The following is a 25,920-nucleotide window of genomic DNA, read 5'->3' as shown; positions in this document are numbered from 1 at the left end:
AAACTAGGGGTATTATAATGGACATTTCTAGAAATAAATTGTTTTATTTATCTTCCATAACGTAATTTTTCTTTTCAACGAACAATTTATCAACAACTTTCGATGTACCAACAACTTTATTTTTAAAAATATATTAGTGAAATTTAAAAGTATTTTCAATTCTGCTTTCGAAGCAGCAGTACTTGCAGTAATGTTCAAAGCCAACTCTAAATTTCAGAAAGTTTTTGGAAGTTGCACGACCACCAGCGATCTGATAAGATTAAGCTAGAAGTCGATTCACAGCCCATTGTGTCAGATCGGAGGCTACGCATGCAACTACCATCGGTCCGAAGCGATCGATTGCTAACCTCAAGGGACTCCGAAGCACATCGCAAACCTTCAGTCCGTCAAGTGCGCTCGGGAAGTGCGGTTCGTTTGGGAATTCGTAGCAGCAGTCCGACGGCGCGCGAGAGAGTACATACGTGTGAGGTTCAGTTGCGTCAACGTTTTGCACTACGCGTAGTGAGACACGAAAACAGGAAGCTCATAGATGACACGTGCGCATACCGATAGTTATCAACTCGAACGGCACATCCAGTTCGGTGCAGAAGGAAGTTTCGATCTGTTCACAAAGAACAGGGTCCTACGTAGTCTCAGTGTAGGCAGTGTCACTGGCGCATTTGAATCAATTAATAGTCAATTGGCCCGATCGGGTTCGTAATCTCGGTTGCGCGTTATGCAACCGAATCAGAAGCGCAGCTGAGCTGAGGTGATCAACGTGCTTGATAGTGCTACCGTCAGAATGTTCGCCATCCTGCTCGGTGTTACGGTGGCTCTGCTGTTTGCTTATCTCATCAATGAATTTCGTCGACCAACCAATTACCCACCGGGTGAGTAGAGGTACAAGGTTTTATGCGTGTGTCTTCACGTCGAGACGGTGCGGATTCGGTTTCATGCGCTTACTTCCACCATACGACCGACACAACAATACGCTTATCCAGCGCGAGCTGTCTCGAAGTCGTCAGACAGCGCCACGAGCCGCTTCAGCTGCTCGCGAGACACAGTTCCATCGGTCAGCGGCGTTACAATTGATAAGGAATGACGGCACCATCTGCGTGGGAACAGTTGAAACCCTTATCAACTCCATACATCCCCTTCGCTAACGCTGCCTTTTGGCACGGACGAGCGGGAAAGAGTACGAGATTCGATTGCGTTCTCGAGCTTCTTCTTCCGGAGTCGCATGCGTCTGCACTTTCATTATTATTTATAGATGCGGACGAACGAATGCGTTCGAGCAAGGAAGCAAAACAAACATGCCGCATTCCGTACATTGGTAGATGTGAGTCTTTTTCCCAAAACAGCTGATACTGCAGCAGCGTGATTGAATGCGAGCGGTTGAGTGTGTTGAGGTGCATGTGCAATAGCGATGCATTAGACTGATAAAGTGCACAGAAGAATGGGAAGTGTTTAAGTCTGCGAGTATCCAGTACTATAAATTAGTAGTTTTACCGTTTTTGAATCTTAAAGGCACATGCCGCAATGAAATTTGGAAGGGTTCAAGTGTTTTCCGGGTGACCAAGTTGGAATTGAAACAGAAGACATCACTTTGAACGTAGATCATGCTTAAAATGGATCGGTCTATCTTCTTTATGCTATAGTGATCCATATTAAGCCTCAGTTGTTTGCCAATAACTATAGATTATTGGACTTAGACATTAAACAACTAGTTTGACAAGTAATCTTAACTACGAAGAGCTGTGTTAAGAATGCCAAGAGACCATTTCTGCTTTATGCGGACGACCTCAAAATTTTCCTTCCAGTGAATTAGCCAGTAGATTTTTTAGATTTCCCGACAAATTTTCCTCAACAGCTTTTCCGTTTGGTGTCGCAAAAATGGCCTGTTACTTTGTCCCGATAAATATTGTGTCCTCTCGTTTGGAAGATCTAAAAAGGTTCCGTTCAGCTACACCCTTCGTGACACTGTCATAAGTCGAGCATCTTCAGTAAAATACTTGGGAGTGTGGCTGGATGAGACAGAGAGTGTCAATGTACATGTGGACCATGTTATAGCCAGGTTCAACAAATCCCAAGGTCTAGTTGTTAGACTTTCCTCCATACTTTGTTCTGTTGCTGCGATCGATTCATCTTGGATTACGCCGTCTTTTTTTGGTCTTTCCCAGGCTCGACTGTAATGACTAGACAGGAGAGTGTGCTGTAAAGATTCATCCGAGACGAGGCTGTTCGTCGATTCCATGCAGGTTATCAACAAGCTCCCCCTTTCTATCCCGTTCGTTGTCAACATCTTCTATTAGACTTCATTGAAGCTTGACATTCCTACTTTCAACCTTGATGATCTGAATGTCCCTTCCCTTCTATCCGCCATCCCGCTGTCTACGCGATGGCCCCCCTCTTATATCCTATATTTTATTAGAGCGCTATCGGACTTCAATAACTCCTATCACGTCCCACTTTCGTTGACATCTACGCGAGACCAGCGTAGCTAATAAGACAAATTTGTAAAATCCTTGCGGTAGAAAAATCAAATTTAAATTAATATAAAAAATAATATGAATATAAAAACTAAACACTGGATCCTGTTCAAATAAAATCCTAATCAAACTAACTCGCCCTAGGCGGAGATAAGAATACAGCCTTTTAACGATACTAAAATGGACGAATTGAATATTTTATTAAACTCCCATAAATAGCTATTGATAAATCTAAAATTGAATACTGATCTGCTGACAGCACAAGCCATTACGTCGGATGATCATTTGATACTCACGTGGGGTAAATGATGATAGAATCATCGAATGTATCGGCATTAAGTACACCCAACTTAAGTTACATCCGAAGAACGAGATTTAATGTTGAAGTTTAATATAAAATGATTAAACACAGTCCTATATACAACTCTCACTACCTTCTTTATCTTACAATAGGCCCACCCTGGCTTCCGGTGGTAGGAAACACACCCTACATACGAAAGCTCGCGCGGCAATATGGAGGACAGCAAAAAGTGTTCGAACTGTTGGGTAAAACCTACCGCAGCAATGTGATCGGACTGAAGCTGGGCCGGGAGTATGTTGTCGTTGCACTCAACTACCCCGCCGTCAATGAGGTCCATCGGAACGATGTATTTGCCGGACGGCCCGATAACTTCTTCATTCGCTTGCGGACAATGGGAACAAGGTAAAGGCATTCTAATGGCGTTGATAAGCTCCCACTCAACTGTTGTTCCCTCCTTTATTTTTGGTAGACTTGGCGTAACGTGCACGGATGGACCGTTCTGGGCGGAACATCGCAACTTTGTCACGCGCCATCTGCGACAGATCGGGTACGGTCGGCAACCGATGCAGCTGCAGATACAGAACGAACTGAACGAGTTGGTGGATGTGATACGCGTGCGCCAGGGAGAACCAATATGGCCCGCCAGCATCCTGTCAACGAGCGTTATCAACGTGCTGTGGACATTCGTGACCGGATCGCGCATTCCACGGGAAGATGATCGGCTACAGCGATTGCTCCGTTTGCTGCAGGAACGCTCAAAAGCCTTCGATATGTCCGGTGGGGTGTTAAGTCAACTGCCGTGGCTTCGATTCATCCTGCCGGAATGGAGCGGATACAACCTGTTGCGTCGTTTCAATCTCGAGTTGAATGAATTCTTTGCACCGACCATCGCCGCACATCACCGCAATTTCACCGATGACAAAGCCAATGACGACCTGATCTACGGTTACATCAAGGAAATGCGTGACCGTCGCGATGATCCCGAATCCACCTTCACCGATCTTCAGCTCACGATGATCATACTGGACATCTTCATCGCCGGTGGACAAACGACGAGCACAACGCTTGATCTGGCCTTCATGATGATGATCCTGCGCCCGGACATACAGGCCCGCATTCGTCAGGAGATCGATGCGACGTTACGTCCCGATGAGCTACCGCAGCAAACCGATCGTTCGCAGCTACCGTACACCGACGCGTTCCTGCTGGAAATTCAACGATTCTTTCACATCGTCCCGGTTAGTGGACCGCGGCGTACGCTCGCCGATTGTTCGCTGGGTGGCTACCGGCTACCGAAAAATACCACCGTGCTAATCGGCCTCCGAACCGTGCACATGGATGCGGACTATTGGGGCGATCCGGAAGTGTTTCGCCCGGAGCGATTCCTCGAGTGTGCGCAGGATACGACGAGCAAGGCCCATCTACACACCGACCGGTTAATGTTTTTCGGCATCGGAAAACGGCGCTGCTTGGGCGAGGTGCTAGCGCGGGCCTGTTTGTTTACGTTTTTCGTAGGAGTGATGCAAAAGTTTGAGCTACTTAAACCGACGGAAGGGAATCGTGCGATGGAACCGTCGATCGTGCTGCGACCGGGTATAACGCTCTCGCCCAAACCGTACGAAGTAGTGTTTCGGTCACGATTATAGTGCAATTTAATGCTAGTTATAGGATAGAAAATGTCACTTTTAGTAACAGCAGCTTAGTAATACAAATATTCAACAGAAAAGTGCCATACATTAGAGTTGCTTTTAATTGCTTTTTGGTAAAGGGCAATGCTGACTGCTGCCTTTTTTTCTAATAAAAATAGCAAATATCACCATAACCAAGGAATACTCTCGCATATTGGCGAATAAACACAGAAAAGTTTGCCGAACAACGCATAAATTAAAAGGTGCAGCGCTGCATATTGCATACTTTAAGGCGTTTATGTGAATTAAATGAAACTGAAGTTTATAACAGGTGGAAGGTGGAATTTGCGAGATGTAAACTTTAAACCAATAAAAGCAAGGTTTTATACACATTTTATATACATACAAGCAACTTCGTACACACATTAAAGGTAATAAAACTATTCGAACAAAATGAAACAAATATTAAACGCTTTTGTGTTACTTTGTACATTATTGTTTCCTTTTTCACTATTACGTATATTCATAACCTCATTGTAACGCCCATCACAGTGCACCTTAGGAATTCAGTTTCCACTTTAATGCTAAACTACTATTCTTTGCAATCAGCTTCTTAACTAGCTTTGTTTGCGGTATATTTCCCATTCAGCAGCTCGATTGTTTATTCTATCTCTCTGGTTAATGCATTTAAATGCGTTTGCAAATGGTTTTGTACATGGACGCTTCCACGCCCGGCGGCGCAGAAACGGAAGGGTTTTGGAGTTTGCCTTGTTTTTTTTTTTGTTTAATTTTGGTAACTTTCGTTTCCACAAACGCACGCACGGTACGTTCGGTTGATCACGATCATAGCCTTGATGAAATGTGTACTGTAGTACTGGAGCTTCTTCCGCTCACGGCAGTGGCCAGGGCAGGCCGGAAAAATCTACCGGACCACCGAGACCGGCATCCGCCTCCAGCAGGCTCATAATCACCGCCATCGCTGCCTCGTCATTGCCATCCGTGCTGCTGGCTTGCGTTTGCGATACATCTACAATTAAAGCAGTGCGGTGTTTTTAGTCGCGATCGCGTAGGATCAGGAACCTTCCCGAACTTACCATGCTCCGGACTGATGATGGCGTTTGTCTGCACATGGCTGTAACCGGGCAGAGTGCCATTGATGCGCGTGGTAACTGTCGAAGGTACGACGGCAATCGAGGACGGTGACACACCGGTCGAGGTGACCATGCTGTGCTCACCGGACGTGATTGCATCGTTCGAATGGTTCGCCTCGGACAGTGCTGAGCTGAAGGCGGGCTGCATTGCCGATTCATTGGGGTTTGGACTACTTTCTGTAAAAGTATGAAGAACATTAAGTGTAAAATTATTTACATTCTATAATAGTCACCAAATTATCGGAAAACTTTGCTAAAACCTTTGGTAATCCTTAATATTTCTTAAACAATCTCTCCCATTACAATTGTTTATTTGTTGGCTGTTGATCCCCTTGTGACAAATACTTCAGAGCCAAAGTTTATGCAATTCAGAATACTTTTTTGAAAATTTACAATCGAAATAAATGTAGCAATTGAACAACAAGAAATTGGAAGAGATAGCCTTGTTCGAAACCTACTTATTTCTCCAAATGAATACAAATTCGCAGTACAATAGTGAGCCTCATGGGTTGCTAGATGACCTCAATATACTGCAAGTATACCTTATAGTTTCCAGTGGGTTTGTCATGTCATTAGGATGACACCGGACAACCTGACCATAAAAGTCTAACATTTCAATAAATCGTCGTACAATAAAGTACCGGATATTTAAGATGAATTTCTAAGTACAGGAGTTTCCGAAACGTACTAGAAACATTGAACTTATAGTAAAGCTTGTTAGTATTAAAGCTTAAATGGCTCAACAAGATAACCTTCTTGGCTATAAAACACATAACATACATCTGAGAAACGATCGTTTATGCTTACCCGAGGAGGAATCTCCAACCCGTCGCTGATGATCCAACACCTGTTCCGCTATCTGGCGGCCAATTTTGCTTGCCTCCACGTGCGAATTGATCATGCGCTGTATTTCACGTCCATTCGCTGGGGAACGCGAGGTGGCAAAACGAAAGCAAAGAAACATTACCATTTCACCCACGCCAGAAGTGCCACACCCAATAAAAACTCACTGTGATTAAAGAACTCGTATCCTACGCCCGGTTGGCCGGAAGCCCCGGAACCGGGTTCACCGGTACCATCACCCAGCTCGCCCATACCATACCCACCAGCACGGGCCGCACCCGTGTCACCGAGCTCCGACAGGATAACGTTGTTCTTCGCTATCAGATACTCGATGTCCTTCGTCCACGGGTTGCGGAACGATTTCCACTCGCTTTGAAGCCGCACAAAGCCGGTCTCCTTCGTGCGTAACCGGTACACGGAGGTGGTAACGCACTGCGTGCCCTGGAGGGCAGCCTTATGCGATTCGGCCAGTGCCGGAATATCCTCGTGATGGTAGTACTCGTACATGCTCGTACCGAGCAGCTCCTGCGGCAGGAAACCCAGCACGAGTGTTGCCCGCTGATCGACAAACAGGAACTTGCCGTCCATCGCGTGGCGTGAGATGAACTGGACGTTGCGCAGGTTGGGTATGTTGTTGCTGTTGCGATTTAAGGACTTCCCGCTACCGTTGCTCGGTGTGGCCGCTGGATTACCATTGCTGGACGACCCGGTAGTACCACCGCTCGTGCCCGCACCCGACACGGAGTTGGTGTTGTTGCCACCTCTCGACCGACCATTGGTGCCGCTCGGTGTGTGAAGACCGTTCGCCGTCATATTGCAGCTCTGGTTGAGGTTTGGTTGTACTCGGCCGACCGCCACCAGACAGGACAGATTGCACGAATCGCCCTCGCCGTCCGTTTCGTTCTCCTCCAGCCCTATCTTGGCCGGGGCCCACGATTTCAGGTAACCGGTGCACTGTATCACGGAATATTTCTTATCTGAAATGCCACGGATAGCGACGGATATGAGACGTTTGTGCTTCTGGGCGAACAAATGGAGCACCACAACCACGCCACTCACACTCTCGGGGATATCCAGTACCGAACCTTTTACGGGGGACACTCACCGGAATTTACTTGCTTTTTGCGCCGATGGCACACATTGTTCACGCTGGACACACTGTTCGGTTGATCCGCTTCCTCCTTTACCTGCACGTTCGCTTTGCACTTCATGCGACAGAAAAAGGAACGACGGGCACCGGGACAGAGCCGTGTCACCCCTTGTGGAACATCCGTCTTGACTGGAAGCATAGCTGTTTGTTTCAAGAGCAGGTCATATAATGAGTTGTAAGAGTATTTAATCTACCTGCTACGCCTAAATGTATGCAATATACTACCGAATGCTCCAATTGAACATGTAATCTAATCTACGCCTACATGTATGCAATATACTATCAAATGCTCTAATTCAACACGTACTTCCGACACACATTTTGCATACTTTCAGGCGCTATTCTCTCAATTTGGGAGCATTCTCTTGCACGAATTCCTTTTAGTGCTGTACTTACTTTTAGCATCGATCAAACGTTCCCGGGGACTCAAATCGGATGATGATAGTTGCTCCTTCACCTTCGCCACATCCTTGGGGTGAAGTATGTCGAACCAACTCTGTCCTAGAAGATCACCCTGTACCACAACCGAAAACACGATTAATCTACAACCGCTACAACCTCCTGCTCTCCGTACTACCGTACCTGGGAATAGTTCAGTATGTGCGATACGGACTCGGAAACGTACAGTATCCGACCACGGTCACAACCGACCACAAACAGGAAACCCTCGGCCGCTTGCAGTATCAGCATCTTCAGCTCCTGATCGGACAGAAAGGCCGGCTTGTAGTGGCCCTCGGTGTACGAATGTACCGCACCGCGGATCGTTTTCAGATGCTGCACCGCCATCCGGAGGACGGTGAGTTTGTCCAGCTTGCGGGACATCGCATGGCACATCGGTATCATCGCGGACAGCTCCGTAATGTAGGTGTTCATTTTGTCGCGCCGCCGCTTCTCGATCTCGCTGTGGTTTTGTCTGCGCAGTGGATCGAACGGTAATTGACGTTAGTTTAGCGGGAAACCGCAACGATGATTCATGGTTTAAACTTACTTTTTGCTTTCGTCGGCCGTTCTGACGGATTTCGAATCATCACAGGTGTCATCTTCAATGTCGCTCGTATCACTTTTGGAGTAGAGATTAGAGAACAAATAGAGAGTATATGTTAGTGGTACACTGCTATTCTTCAGGATTGATGTAATTTCTTCCAAATTCTGCCGCAATTTGCTAGTGAGAAATATCTGATATCAACGATGGTTTGATAGAAGCTGTTCTCGAGTTGTCGGAAATCATTTACGATATTTTCGTCAGAATTAAAAGCACTTTAATTCTAGGAATAATGTGTGTGGCTTTGGCTCTTGTATTGTTTTTGAAGAGATATTTGTCCAATAATACTAAAATTGTCCAATAATACTAAAATAATACATATTTTCTATTCAAATTAATTAACTTCCTCAGAATTATTTTTTTGTGAATTCGAAAATAGTATTTGAATAGCAAAACGTGCGACAGTCAAATTCGGAAAGAAAGGCAACCAAGCAAAGCTTTGATCTTGGCTTGTTGTTGATAAAAATACTTAAACCATGTCCTAATTTAGATGAACCACAGGTACCACATCAGCTCGCAATCGTAAATTCCACCAGATTTGAAATCAATTCGGTGTGCCCATTACAATGCCACGCGTCGGATGATTTGCTCAGTTTGAAGTGTCCCAGAAGCAACGGCAGCAGCAACAAAAAAAAAACAATCGTACCAAGACGCTACGAACACATCACACGACCGCGGGAATCCTTACGACTGTCCCGTGGATACCGTGCGGCATCGTAAATTACATTACGTCAGCAGGCCGAAAACGGAACTAAACTCAACCGAACCGTACCTTATGGGTGAGAAAAAGTAAGCGACTTGCGACGGTTTTACTACTTCCGTGGCTTCCTTCTGCAGCCTTTCGTCAACGGTTGCCGTAGCACTGTTGTTTTGTCCCATGAACCTGTGACGGAAGAGCCGTGAAAAATTAACACCCAAAAAAGTGTTGGCCTTGCTTTGGCCTCCTGCCACGGTAGCAGACAAACAGGTTGGTAGATTTTACATAATTATTAAATTAACCCACCCAGCCATCGATGGCATCATCAGCGAGGGTAAAGTCATCTCGGTCTCTTGGGGAATGTAGCTCTGGAAAATGGGAACTACGAAATGGAGGGCACTCTCCGGTAGGGACGGTACACCGATTGTGTAATGCCTGTTCGAATTGTGTACTTCATTTCGCGAGAACAAAGCTCTTAAGAAGTAGCAGGGAAAACCGAACGGAATCCTTAACATTTGGCGCCTTTCTTAAGCGGTTTCTGTGTTTGCTGCTAAATTAACATCAAACGAACAGTTGGCTGGTCGCTTACATTTGCAACCCTTACAACGGGCCCCCGGTCGCAAACAATCCAACCCGACGCGAAAGGGTTTACTTATGGTCGTTTTTCTTGGCACAAACTTACGCCCAGAACTTTGTTTGACATTCTCCCTGGCAGCCGAAGTTGTGTTTGATGCTGCAGTCGTAAGATTTCATCTCGCCCCGACCGGGCCACGGACGGCGATCTCGAGAGTTTTCTTCCATACTGATGTAACCAACTGGCCACTGTATGGGCAATGGTCTTGCTCGGGTGACGCACACGTATTGACCTCCGGTGGGAAAGGTTAACCCGATGCATTCTTACACAACTCGACAATGCCTCGCACAACGGTACCTACGCCCGTACGGGCAATGTACTTACTTGAAGGAAAACTTTCGCTTCCGTGCCCCACCGGAAGCGTGCTGGTGATCATGGTGCGAGTGCCCATGGTCGGAAAGATGCAGATGATGGTTGCCGCTTCCGGCTGCCGAAAGGGTGCTCAGGTTGCTCACCGCGGACATCGTGCCGGCCAGCAACGGATCCACCAGAAGGGAGGCATCCGGGCCTCCGGTCATGTGCTCGGTCGGCACCGCACTGGCACTAAAAGGAAGTAAGAGAAAAATGAAACGAAATTAAGGTAAATAACCACAATTTAACTACCATCGTAATAAACTTTACAAATATGAAGATACCAAGCAGTTACAAACAAGTACAAGCATACACGGAAAGGGTCTTGAAAATATGTAAATAATGAAACAATCCTGCTTCGAGAATTCGTGAATCTTTCGCAATTTGAGCGACTTCATACTAAAGATTCATATGAATAACTCTTCTCAAAAGATTCTTTAAGCACAACACTTGAATAAACCATACTCAATTTATTATGTCAAAATCATTTCATCTTCCGTTGTTGCAACTAAGATATTCGATCATTAAAAGAATGGTGTCTTTTAAAGTATAGTACACGAAGTAGTTGATGCTTATAAAGCTCTTTATCCTTATCATTAAATGAATGAACACAACATCTCAAGAAATGTGCCCTTAGCAACAATCCCTTAGCAAAGCTTTTTTGACATTTTGAAATATTTGCACTATTGTATAAAAATGTAGAAAAACTTCTAAAAAACCTAAAACTAAACCTAAAACATGTAAGATTAAAAGAGAATGAAAGATGTTTAAATCCAGGATTTTTTTGCTACTACAAAAATAACGTTTAATTTGAATAAAAATCAACTTAGTATTATTGAATTTCGCAACTAGAGATATCTTACAACTTCTTTAAAGTCCATCTTAAACCAACTCGGGAAAAATGAAAGTATGTAAAATGGGAATCCTCACGATTTTCTCTTGATAAATTATTCGAATGTTGCAGCTTGTGTCAACAACGCCTGAAAGTATGCAATCTTTTTATTGCTCATGGCTATTGCGATGCGCGATTGTAGATTGTGTTAGGAAATTGCGTTAATTTGCCATTTTGACGAACGATTGTTGATAAACCCATTGCCCAACAGTTATTTAACTCTACTACCACATATGCATTTTGTGTACACATTTTTATGGAGTATTAAAAAAAAACGATTTAACAATTAAGATGTTTCAATGTCTCATAGATTGTATATGCGGTATAAGGGGGGTATAAATTAATGTCCTCCTCCTTAAACTCCTTTAACTTGAATTAACTTAAACTACAGTAAAGCTCATTAAACCCACCTTACTTTATGCACAAATGTCACAAACTATCCGTTAAGGTTTCTCGTCAACGACATACTCAACAGTCAGGAAAATAATGCGTGTACATCAAACCACACAAAGGAAACGAGCACAACGCACACACAAACTCAACAACAACGGCCTACAGTCATGCATATTTACTTGGACGGCGAGTGTGTTGTTGCTCCAAGCTCATAGAAAACGTTATGGTGGTGATAGTTCTGCAATAGGCCACCGGTCGTGATGACCGGATTCGGTACCTCGACCTGATCCGTGCCAGTGACCGGCAGACTCCGATGGCCCGGTGGCTGTGGCGGACCGACGACCGACGCACCCGACACGCTTACGCCCAGCTCGGTCAGTTGGTGTGGTTTCAGCTCATCCAGTGCCAGGAACTCGCGCTCCTCGTCCGGCACCTGCAGAACACGATTGTACGGTAGATCCTGCAGCGAGAAGTTGCGCGCAACCATGATAACTTATGCTGCTGCTGCTGCTTCTGCACACTCGCACATCGTCGAATTCTGTCGTCGAAACGGATTAGCTCACTGGCACCCTCGCACATTCATTGCCTCATTGCCTATTAAGGGATTCTATCTCTTGTGATAGTTCGTAATACATAAAGCAGATGCAAGGCGTAACCTTATCACCTACACGTCTCAATAAAAATGATTAGAAGTTACACCTTTTACCGACACTAAGGGTAACATTCGATCCCAATCAGTTATTCCTATGAAAAAAAATATAGTTTTCAGTGAAAATCGTTTAATTCCTTAGAAACTGGTTAACAGTAAGAACGCACACTTAAACAGCTTCATATACTCCTGTAAGCTGCTTAGCGGTTCCTACAGCAGTACCACGACGTAGTTATTTGCACTAGCTGCACTGCTTTGTACACCCATTATCATCATGTTCTTCTCTATTTCAACGCCATTAAATGATGCTTATTGCTAGCCCGTCGAGCTAGTACATATGACACATCGTGTCATGGAAATTATATTCTTGGAACGCAAACGAAACGTAACACAACTCAACAGCACTGCATTGGTTCAGATTGAAACGCTTCAAACAGCACAATTGCACACGGAAAACGTAATAGGAAAGCAAAACAATCACAAATTGGTACCATTTCTTGCACCATTTCCTTTCGTCCTTAAGGCTATAAAAGGAGCGCCGTGACGCAATCAGCACAGCTAACCCTGTGCTGGCCATGGTAGGCCACCATCAACACACCACACACTCACTCTAATGGTATTATTCCGTGAATGATCTACTGTTCAGTGCTCTTGTCCGGCGCGGGTTCTAATTAGATTATGCAACGGTGACACATACGCCACGCGGGGGGGGGGCGTACGTGTTTCCTCTGCATGCGCTACACCCATCACTTGAGAGCCGGGGCATAAATAAACTAAATTCCATTCGGGTATCTACCGTTATCGACACCTCCAGAACGATGCGCAATGTCACACATTCACCGGTTTAATGTGTCACGGAATTGTTGTTCGTACCCCGTGTTTGGAACCCGCGCACACACGACGGTGACTTCAACCGTGTTCCGGCAACGAACCCGGGTCTGCCGGCAGACGTCAAACGGCTTCCTTTCTGTGGACTGCCAGCGAACGATTGGGGCGGACCGAAGTTAGTGACAGCCATTTATAAGCTCGGCGTAACTACCGGGTTCGGGACGATCCCGAACCCGGCGTTATGGCGAGCTCGTTCGTGTGCGGTTCGGTTTGGGGAGCTTTGGTTTTATTTGAGCTCCAACACAAATCCTGTCGTTTATTCTGTAGGTGGGGTACTACGGGAAAGGCGCCCAGAACAGTGCGCCTTAACGAGGAAGAAGTTTTGGACGATGTTTTTCCGAGGAAATAACATTCAAATTCATATTTATATTAGAAAAGGCATGGTAACCTATCTTAAGTGCTTATTTAGTATTCTTAGTAAAATAAATATTTAAGAATAATTGTTTTTGTACAATATATCACACAAATACCCTTGTTCCGAAGTAAAATGCTTCGTTCAAATCGATTCTACAGTACATCAGCTTCGGGACCTTTTCGCAGTCCGTGAGGCGCATGGTCAAACCGAGTGGAAACTCTTCACAGACCACTACGGCCCTACACTCCGTGCCCACTGCTCCCCGTCAATCGACGACTTTGGAACCGAATCAACAGGTGTGGTAAAATGATCCTGCCCCTTTTTTAACATTTATTACAGGAGAGCAAGGCCACTTCATACATTCACTCAACCCCACCGGGGGGGGGGGGGGGGGGGGGGGGGGGTGTAAAAGCATGGAAAGCACCTCCTTTCGAAAACTAATCGAACAGTTTAACAGTTTGTTGCACCAAACAAAGGCACCGAACCAAACCAAACACCCACACACGTACCGAGACCGGTTATGCAATCCGGTAGCTACACCGGATCCGGCTTATCGTGCGACATACCACCCGGGAACATCGGTCGCCGTCGGTTGCTGGTGGTGGGCCGCATGATGTAATAATTTCTTTCTCGTGCACTGTTGCCCACTGTTCTGTGGCGGAGGATTTTGCACAGCGACACGATTGTACATGACAGTCGGTTGTCCACTGCAAGAACTGCTGCTGTGGGGAGCCGATCCACACAGGGCTTTTATTTTTAATCGGTATGGAGGAAATCTTTTCGTCCCACCTGGGGCGAGCAGATGAATAGGGGAAGGAAGGGAGGAAGAAGGTAGGTATCAATTTATCGGACACGTGTAGGAGTATTTCGAAGAATGCTGAGACTATCAATTTCCTATCATATACATGCTACTAATCATGACAAACAGGAAAGCTTTGCATGCGACTTTGCCTAACTTTAGGCGCAAATAGAAATACCACAACTTAAAGCCTTCGTTGTTTGGTTTTCGGTTTGCCGGTTTGCTGGTCTTCAATGTGATGATAACATTCTCCGTTGCCCATGAGCATTTGCCAGCGCCCTTTGTTCGGTTGCAACAGCACAGCACAAGCGTGATTTAATCTGTTTGATCATCTGTAACCGATTGTCCGTTTGGCTGATGCGATTACGGCGATGGGGTAAATATTGAACCATTCCGGCACCGGCGGGGAGTTTAAAAAAAAAAAACCCCACCCTTGCACCCTCATTGTCCGGCAGCATCCACGCTAAAGCGGGCATTATTATTTTGGAATTAAAATCAACCTCAAAACGTAAACAGCGGCCGAAGGGGTGTTTTCGATTGTTTCGATACGCCCGAACGGTGGGCAACCGCGAAACGGGCCAACCATAGACAAACAGCATACAATCTTCACTTCCCGATGATGTTTAATGGATGACTTGACCGTACCGGCCAGCTTAAGTGGAGCACTGTTTCGCGGCGGGACATGCTAATCCGACGTAAATCGTCCTGATGTTCGGTCGTTAAACTTCGTTACCATACGGTTCGGTTGGAGACAAACGGTGACCGTAGCCGCGTCTGCCATTCTTTGCGGTGTTGTGTCTGTGTTCATTCTAGCCCCTGTCGCATCTCAATGTATGTAAAGCGAAAGAAGCGACCTGGGGCGCAGAAGAGCATTATACAGCCGGTGACAAACAAACGAGCTGTGCCGGCCACATTTAATCGTTAAGCAATCGTACATCTTCACAAGCGCAACCGGACCCATTGATTAACGTCACACACACAGAACGTGGATAATGCTGGAACAACCTCGAAAGGTGTCAACGGTAGCCGCACATTCGATAGCGATCGTTCGGTTTCAGGTTACCTCGCTACCTTTGGCGAATGACGTACGCAGCGAACCTTTTTTCGTCTTCCTGAGGGGGAACCCGGTAGTACGAAAGGGCCTGGGCTCGGTGCAATGCGTTAATTAGGTGCGGAATCCTGGTAGGGATCAATTTTCATTTCAATTATCTCGTCCTAGAACAACGCTACTTGGCTATCTGTCAGGGAGGATGAAATACATGAAGTTAATCATACCAGAATCATTTTTCTGTGATCTCTTTTGCTACTTTCCAAAGGAATATTATCGCATATAGTGAAATTTTCAATTTATCTGCTATTGTTAGATTGTTTTTCTGTTTTTTTTTTATATCTTGCCTTGTGATGCTATAAATATTGTATGTACAACAAAGCATGAAACATCTTTTTCCAACATTCTAGAAACATTTTAAAGGTTGATTTCATTTTGAAGTTTACTAGCATTAAATAATTTAGCTATTGTTAAGAAACTGATTAATTTGTACATATTGGCCCTTAAGATCATTGTTATTGGAAAAAAACACTACATTAGAAACAAAGAATTAAGTTTCATGTCTCCTTCATATATTAACACTAAGTATATATACAATCATAATCATTAGTGGTCATTAGTGGTCCTCAAGATGTCCAATAGAGACATTTTTTTTTCGTTTTTAGTGATGTTTAGAGTGTTACTAAATCATTCAGACATATGAAAGCGGAAATTAGTCGTTCATTACCGAAATTGCTGACATTTAGGCTCGAATGATTTGTGTATTTTATAACTCCAAGAGTAACTTAACAATGGTCCATGCTAGAGATGGGAAATTTAACACCTTTTAAGGTCTTAAATCATAGTTAAAGAGTTATAATAAAGATTTAACTCTTTAACTCGTTCATGAAGATTCCAACAATTCCAAGATACAGGTTCCAAGCAAGTGAACCTGGGAACTGCGACCTACAACTCTTGAGTTAAATCGAGCGTTAACTGGGAATTTGACTCTTCACTAAATTAATTCTTACAAGCGATAAATCATGATTTAAATCGCTCATGAAGAAAGCCATAAAGAGTTAAATTTGTAGTGTTTTGAATGAATTCAATTTTCAATTTGTATAGTCATTGTGCACATCACTAGTCAACGCAGTTCTTTGGTTGAACCAAGTTTAACATCCTTGTAAAAATATTCTAATATTCTACAAACTTCCTACGAAATATTTAAGAATTAGTAAAATATAATATTATTACTGTGTCGTTAAAAGAAAGTTAAACAATTTAACCAATAATAATAGAGTCTTGTAGATCCCTGAAACTGCTTTGTTTACATCGAAGGAACCGTTTCATGGTACCGGTTGTATTGAAACCGCTAAACGAGATTAAAACATCCCTGCGCATTGTCTGACTCGTCAAATATTTGTCAAATCCAGACCCGAACATTCGCCTTCTTCTCTCGAGCACGCTGGAATACAGCTGTTCGTCAGTTATTTGCTTACCATAATCCACTGTACTCAATACGCCGATTACCCAATTTCTCCACTCAACTTTAAACGCTCGCAAACACTAGTCCTTTGCGACGGTGGCAACGGTGGTGTGTGCGAAGGGCCAAGCACCAATCCATGCACTCCCCTGTACAGGGTTGAATGAAATGAAACACATCGACAACAGGTAGCCGGATCCGATTTCTGGACCCTTCAGCAGCAGAGCAAACATTGCATAATACGGATGGTCCTATCCGCGGGAAACGAAGCATCCTTGTTCAGCCTTCTTACAAACCCACACATTGTTCGTTGGGTTGGGTTGGGAAAAGAATGGAAAACAGTTAGTAGTTTACTCTCCACTCGTAACGTGGAACCATTAGACGCGGATGCTGCTAATAAACAACCCGACATGAGTTGGAAAATAATGAAAAACGAAGTTACAATTTCCCTTCGATCGGCACCTATAACGCAACACCGCCGTTAACGATGAATGCATCGGTACGTAGCGGGGGTAGACGATAGTAAATTTTTCCGATTTCCATCTTTTTACACAAATAATTGGCTCACAATGGAGGAGAAATTGTTTCCCTTTTCGAGTGTGTTCGTGTGGGTGGGTGTGATAGATCGTTTTTCTTTAGAAAATTATGTCCCACATTTGTTTGATGCTGAGAAGATCCGTGCTTTCGTGTTGCGTGGACCAGGTGATTTGGCGAATATTTCTCACCTTTTGCATTGTAGTTACATCATTATATTTGCTCCACGGTCACGCCTTTCGTCCTGCTACTCCAACAATGCAGTTCCACTGTGATGCAGATGCTGTTCGTTCGTTCGTTCGAGAAAGCGAGAAACGAATGCATGAAGCGCATGGTAATCGTTTTGCTGACGTATTGTTAGTGTTTCAATGCCTTTAAACTGCAGAGTGAAAGACTGTTGATCTTATTCTAGGATGACTTGAAATAGATGTAAACTACTTTGTTGTAGAGTGTTTTAGAGAATTTAACCTGTCTCACTCTTGGAAATGACACTCAAACATACTGTCTGCATAAACAACTTTTGTTCTAAATAGTAAATATTCACTCATGCGATTGTTTACTTGCATCTGTTGTGTTGTGATGCCATTCGTTGTCAAAACTATAAGGAATCGGTTGTGAAATAATTTACCGTTTTTAATATGGATTAATTGACTTAGTCTCGCCAATCACAGCCGCATTTAATTCAAAGTCCAAGGCCAAAATCAATCTCATCTGGGACCGATTTTGGTAGCAAGAGTTATCAATTAATTTAATTCTTTATTAACCTATTATAGGGTTCAGATAGCAGGACTTCAAACCAGCAACAGCAGACTGGTAAACACCTTCATTTGTGTCATATTTAGATGTACTTTCTTGTTTGGTGGATGATTTGGAGATTAGAGAGGAAATTTTGGTCGCAAATCGCAGAAGAACGAGGAGTGAAAACGAATTTCAATCATTGAAGGCTTGAATAAAAGAGTGTAGTATGATATCTTAAGCAGCGGCGGATCAAACGGTAGGCGGAGTAGGCGGTCGCCTAGGGCCTCGCCGTGTTGGAGGCCCCAAACATTTTGTGCCGATTGTGCGATTTTTGGGAATTTAACAGAAGAGTTATTTTCTAGCAAAAAATTTAATTTAAAAGGTAAAAGATTGATCGAAAATATCTTCCTGGGTTATATAAAACATTTGTTTCTATGTAATAAATTAAATGCAAAGAAGAAAATCGACTTTGTGACTTTGAGCTATAAACGAAATTGCACCAGGACCAGGACACTAATTTTCCCGTTAATCGAGAAAAATTTCTTCGAAAACTACCAGTTTCCGAATGTATAGTACCAGGAGAGCATGCACGGAAGAGGTAGCTCCTGGTACTGCGCCGTAAGGTATGCAAAGTTTATACACTAACTTTGCAACCAACTTGCAACGCAATGCGCCGTAAGGTATGCAATGTTTATACACTAACTTTGCAACCAACTTGCAATGCGCCGTAAGGTATGCAATGTTTAAACACTAACTTTCCATACAAACCAGCTGTTTTGAGATTTTCGATACCAGGAGAGCATGTCTCTCAAGAGGTGACCCTCAGACACTCAGGCACTCAGTCACTCAGTCACTCATGAGTTCCGGTCACTCATGAGTTCCGGTCACTCATGAGTGCCGGTCACTCATGAGTTCCGGTCACTCATGAGTGCCGGTCACTCATGAGTTCCGGTCACTCATGAGTGCCGGTCACTCATGAGTTCCGGTCACTCATGAGTGCCGGTCACTCATGAGTGCCGGTAACTCATGAGTTCCGGTCACTCATGAGTGACTGAGTGACTGAGTGCCTGAGTGTCTGAGGGTCACCTCTTGAGAGACATGCTTTCCTGGTATCGGAAATCTCAAAACAGCTGGTTTGTATGGAAAGTTAGTGTTTAAACATTGCATACCTTACGGCGCATTGCAAGTTGGTTGCGAAGTTAGTGTATTAACATTGCATACCTTACGGCGCAGTACCAGGAGCTACCTCTTCCGTGCATGCTCTCCTGGTACTATACATTCGGAAACTGGTAGTTTTTGAAGCAGTTTTCCGGCGGTTTTCGAGCAAAATTGCTGTACTAGGTGCTACCTCTTCCGTGGATGCTCTCCAGGTACTATACATTCGAAAACTGGTTTTTTTTTCGAAGAAATTTTTCACGAAAAACGGGAAAGTTTGTGTTTAAAAATTGCATACTTTTCGGCGGTTTTCGAGCAAAGTTGCTGTACTAGGTGTTACCTCTTCCGTGGATGCTCTCCTGGTATCGGCAATCTGAAATAAGCTGGTTTGTATGGAATTTCGTACCAGCCGACGGGAAGTTTAAGCCAGATGGAGAATGTTTTCCGTTTCATCCATCTTCCTTACACTAGCGATCGCTCTCACGGGTTTGATAATATGCAATGCATTAGTGATGGGCAAATTTATTCCACTCTGCAGGTGTCATCTCTTGAAAAACATGCTTTCCTGGTTTCGCAAATCTGAAAACAATTGTGTTGTTCATCGCCTAAAACATCAACATGAGCGAAACAGGTTTCTAAGAAATTTCTCTGATTGTTACCGTAAAGTAAACCGATTGAAAACTGCACCTTGGGCGAAAAATCGTAGAAGCGATCGCGTTGGACTAATCAGGAATCGTAAATGTAAGTAAATTGTAGAAAATGTGATCCAAGTAGTGGCGTTATGGTTCTCCTTAGCGCATACAAACGTTTATATACAGATTAGTTTACTAGGCCAGTTTACAGGGCTACGCAACAGAACTCTGAGGTGTATGGAAAGGAGCTTTCTTTCCGAGACTTTGCTGGTGTTGCTAAATCATGTTTTAAGTACACCTCCCTAACACCGATAATGTCGTAGCAAAATTATAGGCCCCCCTTCAAAAGTTCCGCCCTGGGCCTCCAAGGGGATAGATCCTCCACTGATCTTAAGGCCTTTTTGCGCATTCCTGCCTCCGTTAGTTTTAATATACGACTAAAGATATTGTGAAAGCTTTTATGTAATCCGATAGTCAATTCCACCAAACCCCGAATCACGTGACTGGACACAATAGGATGAGAAGAACATACTTTAGAAAATGGGTAATATTGAAAGAAAATGTAAAACGAGACAGGAAAAACGATAAAAGAATGACCAATTGAAAGAATCAATAAGGAATTGATGATTCAAACTAGCAAAAGACCACGAACCTGGAGGTTGCAGTTTAATGAGTAGGAATAGAACAATGAGATATGAACAAAGATTTGAATAAAAGTCATACAAAATCTACACAACTACAAGGAGGATTCATTTCATACGCTTTATATATATACTGGACTTTAAGACTCTGAGGCCTCGGGTCTCTAAGACGACTGGTCTCAGGATTCCAAGGTATCTGAAATATTTGCAGTTAGATATATGAGCTATTGCTTCAAGCGATATTAACTATGACCAGTAGTGTCTGATGTGGGAATATGTTTTGAGAGGATGTGAGATAGAATTAAACAATAATTAGACATACATACATGTCAAACTTTACACTAAATTCGAACCAATCCCCTTATCAAGGTAAATGCTTTAAATAATTGAAGATTTCAGCACTGACAGCCGAATATTTTGTATCTAGTCTAGCTTAAGTCTATCTATGAGAAGCAATCGTTTAAATTTCATTATATTGTTTTCAATAGTTTTGAACTTTAAGTGCATAAAGTACTCGAAAACCCACACCACAACGGAAAAGTGTGGTAAACATTTAGCTCCGGTTCTTTTGTTTTCCTCCTCTAATCAATTATTGCATTGCATCACTTCGGGCAACACCGTTTGCAACTCATCTCCCTTCTTGCCACATGTTTACGCTCAAACGGGGAATCAACAGTGCACTATCGCTGCATCCACTACGCTCTCGTGTAGCTTATGGCCCGTGTCACCTGATGTCATAATAAACAATACAGTCACAAAATAGCTCTAAACAGCATGCATTCCGGCTGACTGTGAGTAAGCAGAATACCGCCGACCAACAACCGAATCAACAACAACAACAGCACTCCGATACTTCACGCCCCGTGCCAGATACGGTCTCATGTTCCCGTGTGTAATTTCGCGGGTACTTGTGTGGGTGGGTTGGTTCGCTTTTGATGAAGCACTGGTACACTACTGAAGTGGAAAACTGGAAACAAAACCCCAAGTACGCCACTTCATACATTTTTGCTAATGTAATTGCGTTGACGCTGTAGTAAAGTCACACGAGCGCAAACCCTCTTCGACTCGTCGCCATCTCCACCGAAAGGGGCCCTTGCGCACGCAGCAAGTTCAAAGTTACGGTCACACACAGTTCACCGACGGTCACTTCCTCTTCCACCCAACGGTTTGGAGGGAGGAACACACACCACACAGAATGCAACGGAGCGCGCCCGCGAGCCCTTCCAAGTGCAACGGAATCTGCTCGCGTGTTAGTGTACGAGTGCCGTAAATGTAAAGCATGATTTATAGGTAACAAACGATGGTGCTCCTCGACATTTTGACAACGAAACGAGCGCCACAAACAGCGACAGACTACGATCACGTAATAGATCGATCGCGTGTGGCGTTTGGCGTGGAGAAACGAACGTGCAAAGTGCATCCAGCCGGGGGTTGGAACAAGCTGCAACAATATCAGCAAAAAAAAAACACACACACACAAACAAGCCTAAACTCATGTTGGATGGATTACGTTACTCTCCGCTTCCCGGGTGAACCGTATTTTGTTTGTACACAAACCTTTTTTTCTCGCAACCAACACAAGTGCTTCGTTCTGTACCTTCCGCGTGTACTGATGCACCGGTCGAATGCGGTTTCAACCGGGGAATTACTACGCTGTACAACGGAAAGTTTGGTTTCCGTTTCGAACGTGTAACGCGTAACGCCCTAACGCTTTCCCTGCTGCACGCCATCCACCGACCAGGCGTCTCCATCACCGTGACCGTTCCAGCGGGAGGAAGGCAATACAGCAACAAACACACACACACACAACCTCCACAGTCCGAGCTGGAAGCTTCTAAATAGAATACGGCCACGGGCGTCCTTCGCGCTGATAATACGCTACACGCGTGCATCTTTTTGCGCGGCGAATATTAGCATCGGGTTGCGGGTGGTGGCACGGTTTGCAGTTGCAGCGGCAGGGAGTGCAACCCGTCCCGAGGGTGGCTAGGGAGACGGTAACTTTAGCCACTTTAGCTTTATGAAACTAATTGCTTTGATTCGATTGCGCACGATTGTGTAATATGCGCGTGAGTGTGTGGGGTTGTAAAAGGATGTAAGTGGGTGTGTGTGCTGGTTCCACTGGGAGAGCTTCCAGCGGAATACATCTACGTGGCTGCCGTTTGTTCTTAGCCGCACTTTACGTTTTAATTAACGATTGATGAGCCTTTCATATGAAATTCAACTAAATGCCTTTGGGGCTGTGAAACAAATACTTAGAAACGTGTACAGCAAATTATTGCTCGATAAATAGTTATCAGAATTTTTTTAATAATTCTACAATGGTTTGTACTACAAACGTTGAACGTTAGATTGAGAGTGTAATATTCTACCGAGATCTTATTTAATCAACCATTTTTTTCAACGACTTCAAAAACAACTTCAATATGTGGGCAAAATGTTGATTCGCTTGTTGAATTCATTGGCTTTTAAAGGGTAATATAAATACTAATCCAGTGGTTAATATTTGCATAGAAATTACTAAACAATTTTAAAAATTTGGTTCATCAAAAAACACCCCTTCCCCCCACTTAGCCCTCTTTTATCTGCTTCATATTAAACATTTCAGTGGATTTTGTCGTATGTACCTTACACCAATGGTCGACATCTTCTCGGAGCTTATTGCTAATTGACATAAAAGTAATCATGGAATCTATTAAGAAGAGCCAAAATAGGAAATTGAGTGTTTAAATTTAATATTCCACAATATATTTCAAATTGCATTCGAAAATTTGAAGTAAATTCATAATTTATTTGGGAATTTTAATGGCAGAAAACCGTGATATGATATTAATTTTTAAAATCCAAATCAAATGATTATATGTTTCCATTTGATGGTTTAAACTAATAACTGCTTACAAATCGTATAGTTCTTACAGTATCTTGTACTATAATGGTATAATGTTCATGTAACCGATACTATACTACAAACACGCCACGACATGAGCATGTTAAGAAATTGTTCTTGTATAGTTGCTCTAGGAGCTATAAATGTTAACAGCATGCAAAATGTTACGCGTATAAAGTGTGATAGAATCAGATAACATTATTAAATGGATCATAAATGTACTCAAGAAATGTAAAATGTAATAAGGACAATAGAATAAACAGCATCAAAAAGAAAGCTAAAAGTTTAACATTGAAGATCACGTTCACGATCAGTGGTAAATCCCAGCTTGATTCTCAAATAATAACAGATTAGTGAGTTGTAACAGACTCAATAAATAATGAATTTACTTTGAACTCTTTAATATTCAACACTTTAGGACACAATCATACAATCGTTTCCCACAAATAAGTTTCCTTCCGGATATGGATAGGTTTTTGTTGTTATAAAAATAGTTCAATCGCAAATTAAAGATCTAAAGCGCACTCTAGCAAAGCATGCAACGAAAACACACACCAATTTGCACACTAAACGTCCGTTGCGTTCTAATGATGCAACGTAGCGTTCGAGAATATAAAAAAAAAACACGGCCGTAGAGAACTGGTCAATGCATCACGTTCAATGAATGAACGATGAATAATGCTAACCGTGCCAACCCCAGACACTCTGTTTCGCCTCACCGACCGGTACCTAGTGCCTCGAAGTATCCGGAAAGCGTCACTCAAATATGTAACCACACATTCACACTCATCTTCTAACCCGCTTTACGCATCGTGTTTGATAATATGCATGAAATCGGAATTAATTACCAAACTAGCTCCCCGATTAAATCATGCCCGGTTGCTTCGATTGGTTTGTGTTTGCCGTCAATATTCTAGTAGGGCTTTTCGAATAAGCTCATCTACAAACAACTCCACTTCCTTCTACCCCCTTGCTTTCCCGTTCCCGTTTGATCATCAATTGTCTTAGCTTGCTGCGATTGCGTAACTTCCACCGCTCACGTCATACGCCGTATGGAAGATGCTGTTGTTGTTTGCAAACCTTCCGCCATTTTCTTGCTCCGCTCCTTCACACGGATCAAACCGAGATGAAAATGATTACATGTAAATAGGGTATGATTGGTGTATGTGTTTGTGTGTGTGTGCTTAGGTGCGCCATTTTCTTACCTCCAGCGTTAACTCTCTCTCCTCTCTGCCTCGCTCACTCGTTCTTCTTTCCTACAAGCTGGGAATTGAGGTGGAAAATCGTTGTAAATTCGTCCAGCTCGCACGTGTCTGTGTGATGGTTTCTCAATCGATCGTACACGGAAAGGACTTTTGATTAAAATGTATCTGTTTGCACTGCACAAGCCTTTTTCTTCTGTTCATTGCCGTTCCTGATTTCACTGTGAACGATCGGAATAACAAATAAGGGTGGTTTACACCACCGGACAACGCACTACGATTTCTGCAATGTGTAGAGTAATAAAACCACAACCGTGTTATAATTTTGCACAATCAATTTCAACACAAATTTCTTTTTGCACAATTTCCCCCCGTTGCACTGCAGCGTTCACTGATAAGATTTGTTTTATTTCCACCGGCAGCTATCCATTCGCCACTCAAATTCACCCCCACTCAGGCCGGAAGGGAACTTTTTATTTTCATTTCCGACAAACAAACCCAAACCAGATGGAACACAGATGGAAAGATATCACCGATAAAAACAAATGCACGGACGACCCCCGCTTATATATGCATCACTGATTCATTTTGTTTTTCCAAACTAGCAAACTTTTCATTTTCCGCGCGAGACAACTGAACGATCATCAACTGTTTCAAACTTTCGCGCCACTTTGACCGTGTTGCTTCTTACGTGTTTTGTTTTGTGTCACTCGAATGCTTCCACGGTTTGTTTTATTTTGCAATCACAAACAATTAATTAAACACCACGTGTTCGATGGCACGGAAACGATAGAGACAACGCGCTTTTCCAACACGTTAGAGCGGACAACAGCGGAACAGCAGGAAACCACTGGCAGAGCCCAAAATTTCCGAACTGCACCCGGGTCAGCAGTTGTGCACGACGGAAGGGACAGCAGAATGTGCGGAATGTACCGATGTCTCAAGTTCAAGTTCCGAGTCCGATTGCCTGGCAGGGCTTGATTCAGGTTAATGTCAAGCACAAGCCGTCCCCGATCAGTTTGCACCACGAGTAACCACCACCGAGTGGCAACTGCATCGGATGATTGGGGATGCAAAGTGGTAGGGCAGGGGAGATGCAGTTCCGTACGCACACATTCGCATTCGCCCTAGTCGCTCACTCATAACAAGCACTTTAATCCGCCAGCATCGTGTACGGGGTGGCAATGGGCTGACCGCGATGGGACGGATCGCCAAACAACAGGCCGTGGTGCGTTTCGCGTTTCGCCGCGTTAGCACCGCCACGGAGGAACTGAGCAGTGGCTTTTATCATTCTAAGCCATGGAGGGTCTCCGACCAAACCGCCAACTACCAAAGGGCTTCGCGCACACACTATCAATCTTGCGGTGGGAGTGGCACCGATGG

The 25,920-nt window shown here is 43.9% G+C and overlaps 2 protein-coding genes across 5 annotated transcripts; one reads left to right on the top strand and one right to left on the bottom strand.

The window, feature by feature from the left end:
- The first annotated feature begins 781 nt into the window (after positions 1 to 781).
- Positions 782 to 4,839, top strand: LOC128305046 (probable cytochrome P450 305a1). The gene is made up of 3 exons (XM_053042330.1): positions 782 to 869; positions 2,922 to 3,171; positions 3,239 to 4,839. Exons 1-3 carry the CDS (start codon positions 782 to 784, stop codon positions 4,413 to 4,415), a joined length of 1,515 nt encoding a protein of 504 aa, XP_052898290.1. The 3' UTR covers positions 4,416 to 4,839.
- Positions 4,727 to 25,852, bottom strand: LOC128305045 (protein cycle). 4 transcript variants are annotated; one of them, XM_053042326.1, is made up of 10 exons: positions 11,730 to 12,212; positions 10,239 to 10,457; positions 8,530 to 8,601; positions 8,124 to 8,454; positions 7,938 to 8,055; positions 7,497 to 7,682; positions 6,559 to 7,368; positions 6,356 to 6,472; positions 5,492 to 5,725; positions 4,727 to 5,424 (listed from the first exon to the last, which is right to left on the bottom strand). In XM_053042326.1, exons 1-10 carry the CDS (start codon positions 12,035 to 12,037, stop codon positions 5,288 to 5,290), a joined length of 2,532 nt encoding a protein of 843 aa, XP_052898286.1. In that variant the 5' UTR covers positions 12,038 to 12,212; the 3' UTR covers positions 4,727 to 5,287. The 4 variants fall into 4 exon arrangements, with proteins under 4 accessions (XP_052898286.1, XP_052898289.1, XP_052898288.1 ...); XM_053042329.1 differs by lacking the exon at positions 11,730 to 12,212 and adding an exon at positions 13,073 to 13,130 and having other exon boundaries at positions 4,732 to 5,424; XM_053042328.1 differs by lacking the exon at positions 11,730 to 12,212 and adding an exon at positions 11,568 to 11,690 and having other exon boundaries at positions 4,733 to 5,424.
- Between the last annotated feature and the right edge of the window lie 68 nt (positions 25,853 to 25,920).

This window comes from Anopheles moucheti, chromosome 3 (assembly GCF_943734755.1).
Source record: "Anopheles moucheti chromosome 3, idAnoMoucSN_F20_07, whole genome shotgun sequence".
NCBI classification, from domain to species: domain Eukaryota; kingdom Metazoa; phylum Arthropoda; class Insecta; order Diptera; family Culicidae; genus Anopheles; species Anopheles moucheti.
This window is presented reverse-complemented; position numbering and strand designations above follow the sequence as displayed.

Coding starts and splice junctions, on each gene's coding strand:
- LOC128305046 (XM_053042330.1), top strand. CDS start 782: ATGTTCGCCATCCTGCTCGGTGTTACGGTGGCTCTGCTGTTTGCTTAT. Junction 870..2,921: donor ACCAACCAATTACCCACCGG/GTGAGTAGAGGT, acceptor ATCTTACAATAG/GCCCACCCTGGCTTCCGGTG. Junction 3,172..3,238: donor TTGCGGACAATGGGAACAAG/GTAAAGGCATTC, acceptor TATTTTTGGTAG/ACTTGGCGTAACGTGCACGG.
- LOC128305045 (XM_053042326.1), bottom strand. CDS start 12,037: ATGGTTGCGCGCAACTTCTCGCTGCAGGATCTACCGTACAATCGTGTT. Junction 8,602..10,238: donor AAGCGAAAGTTTTCCTTCAA/GTAAGTACATTG, acceptor CTACTCCAAAAG/TGATACGAGCGACATTGAAG. Junction 5,726..6,355: donor GGTTGGAGATTCCTCCTCGG/GTAAGCATAAAC, acceptor ATACTTTTACAG/AAAGTAGTCCAAACCCCAAT.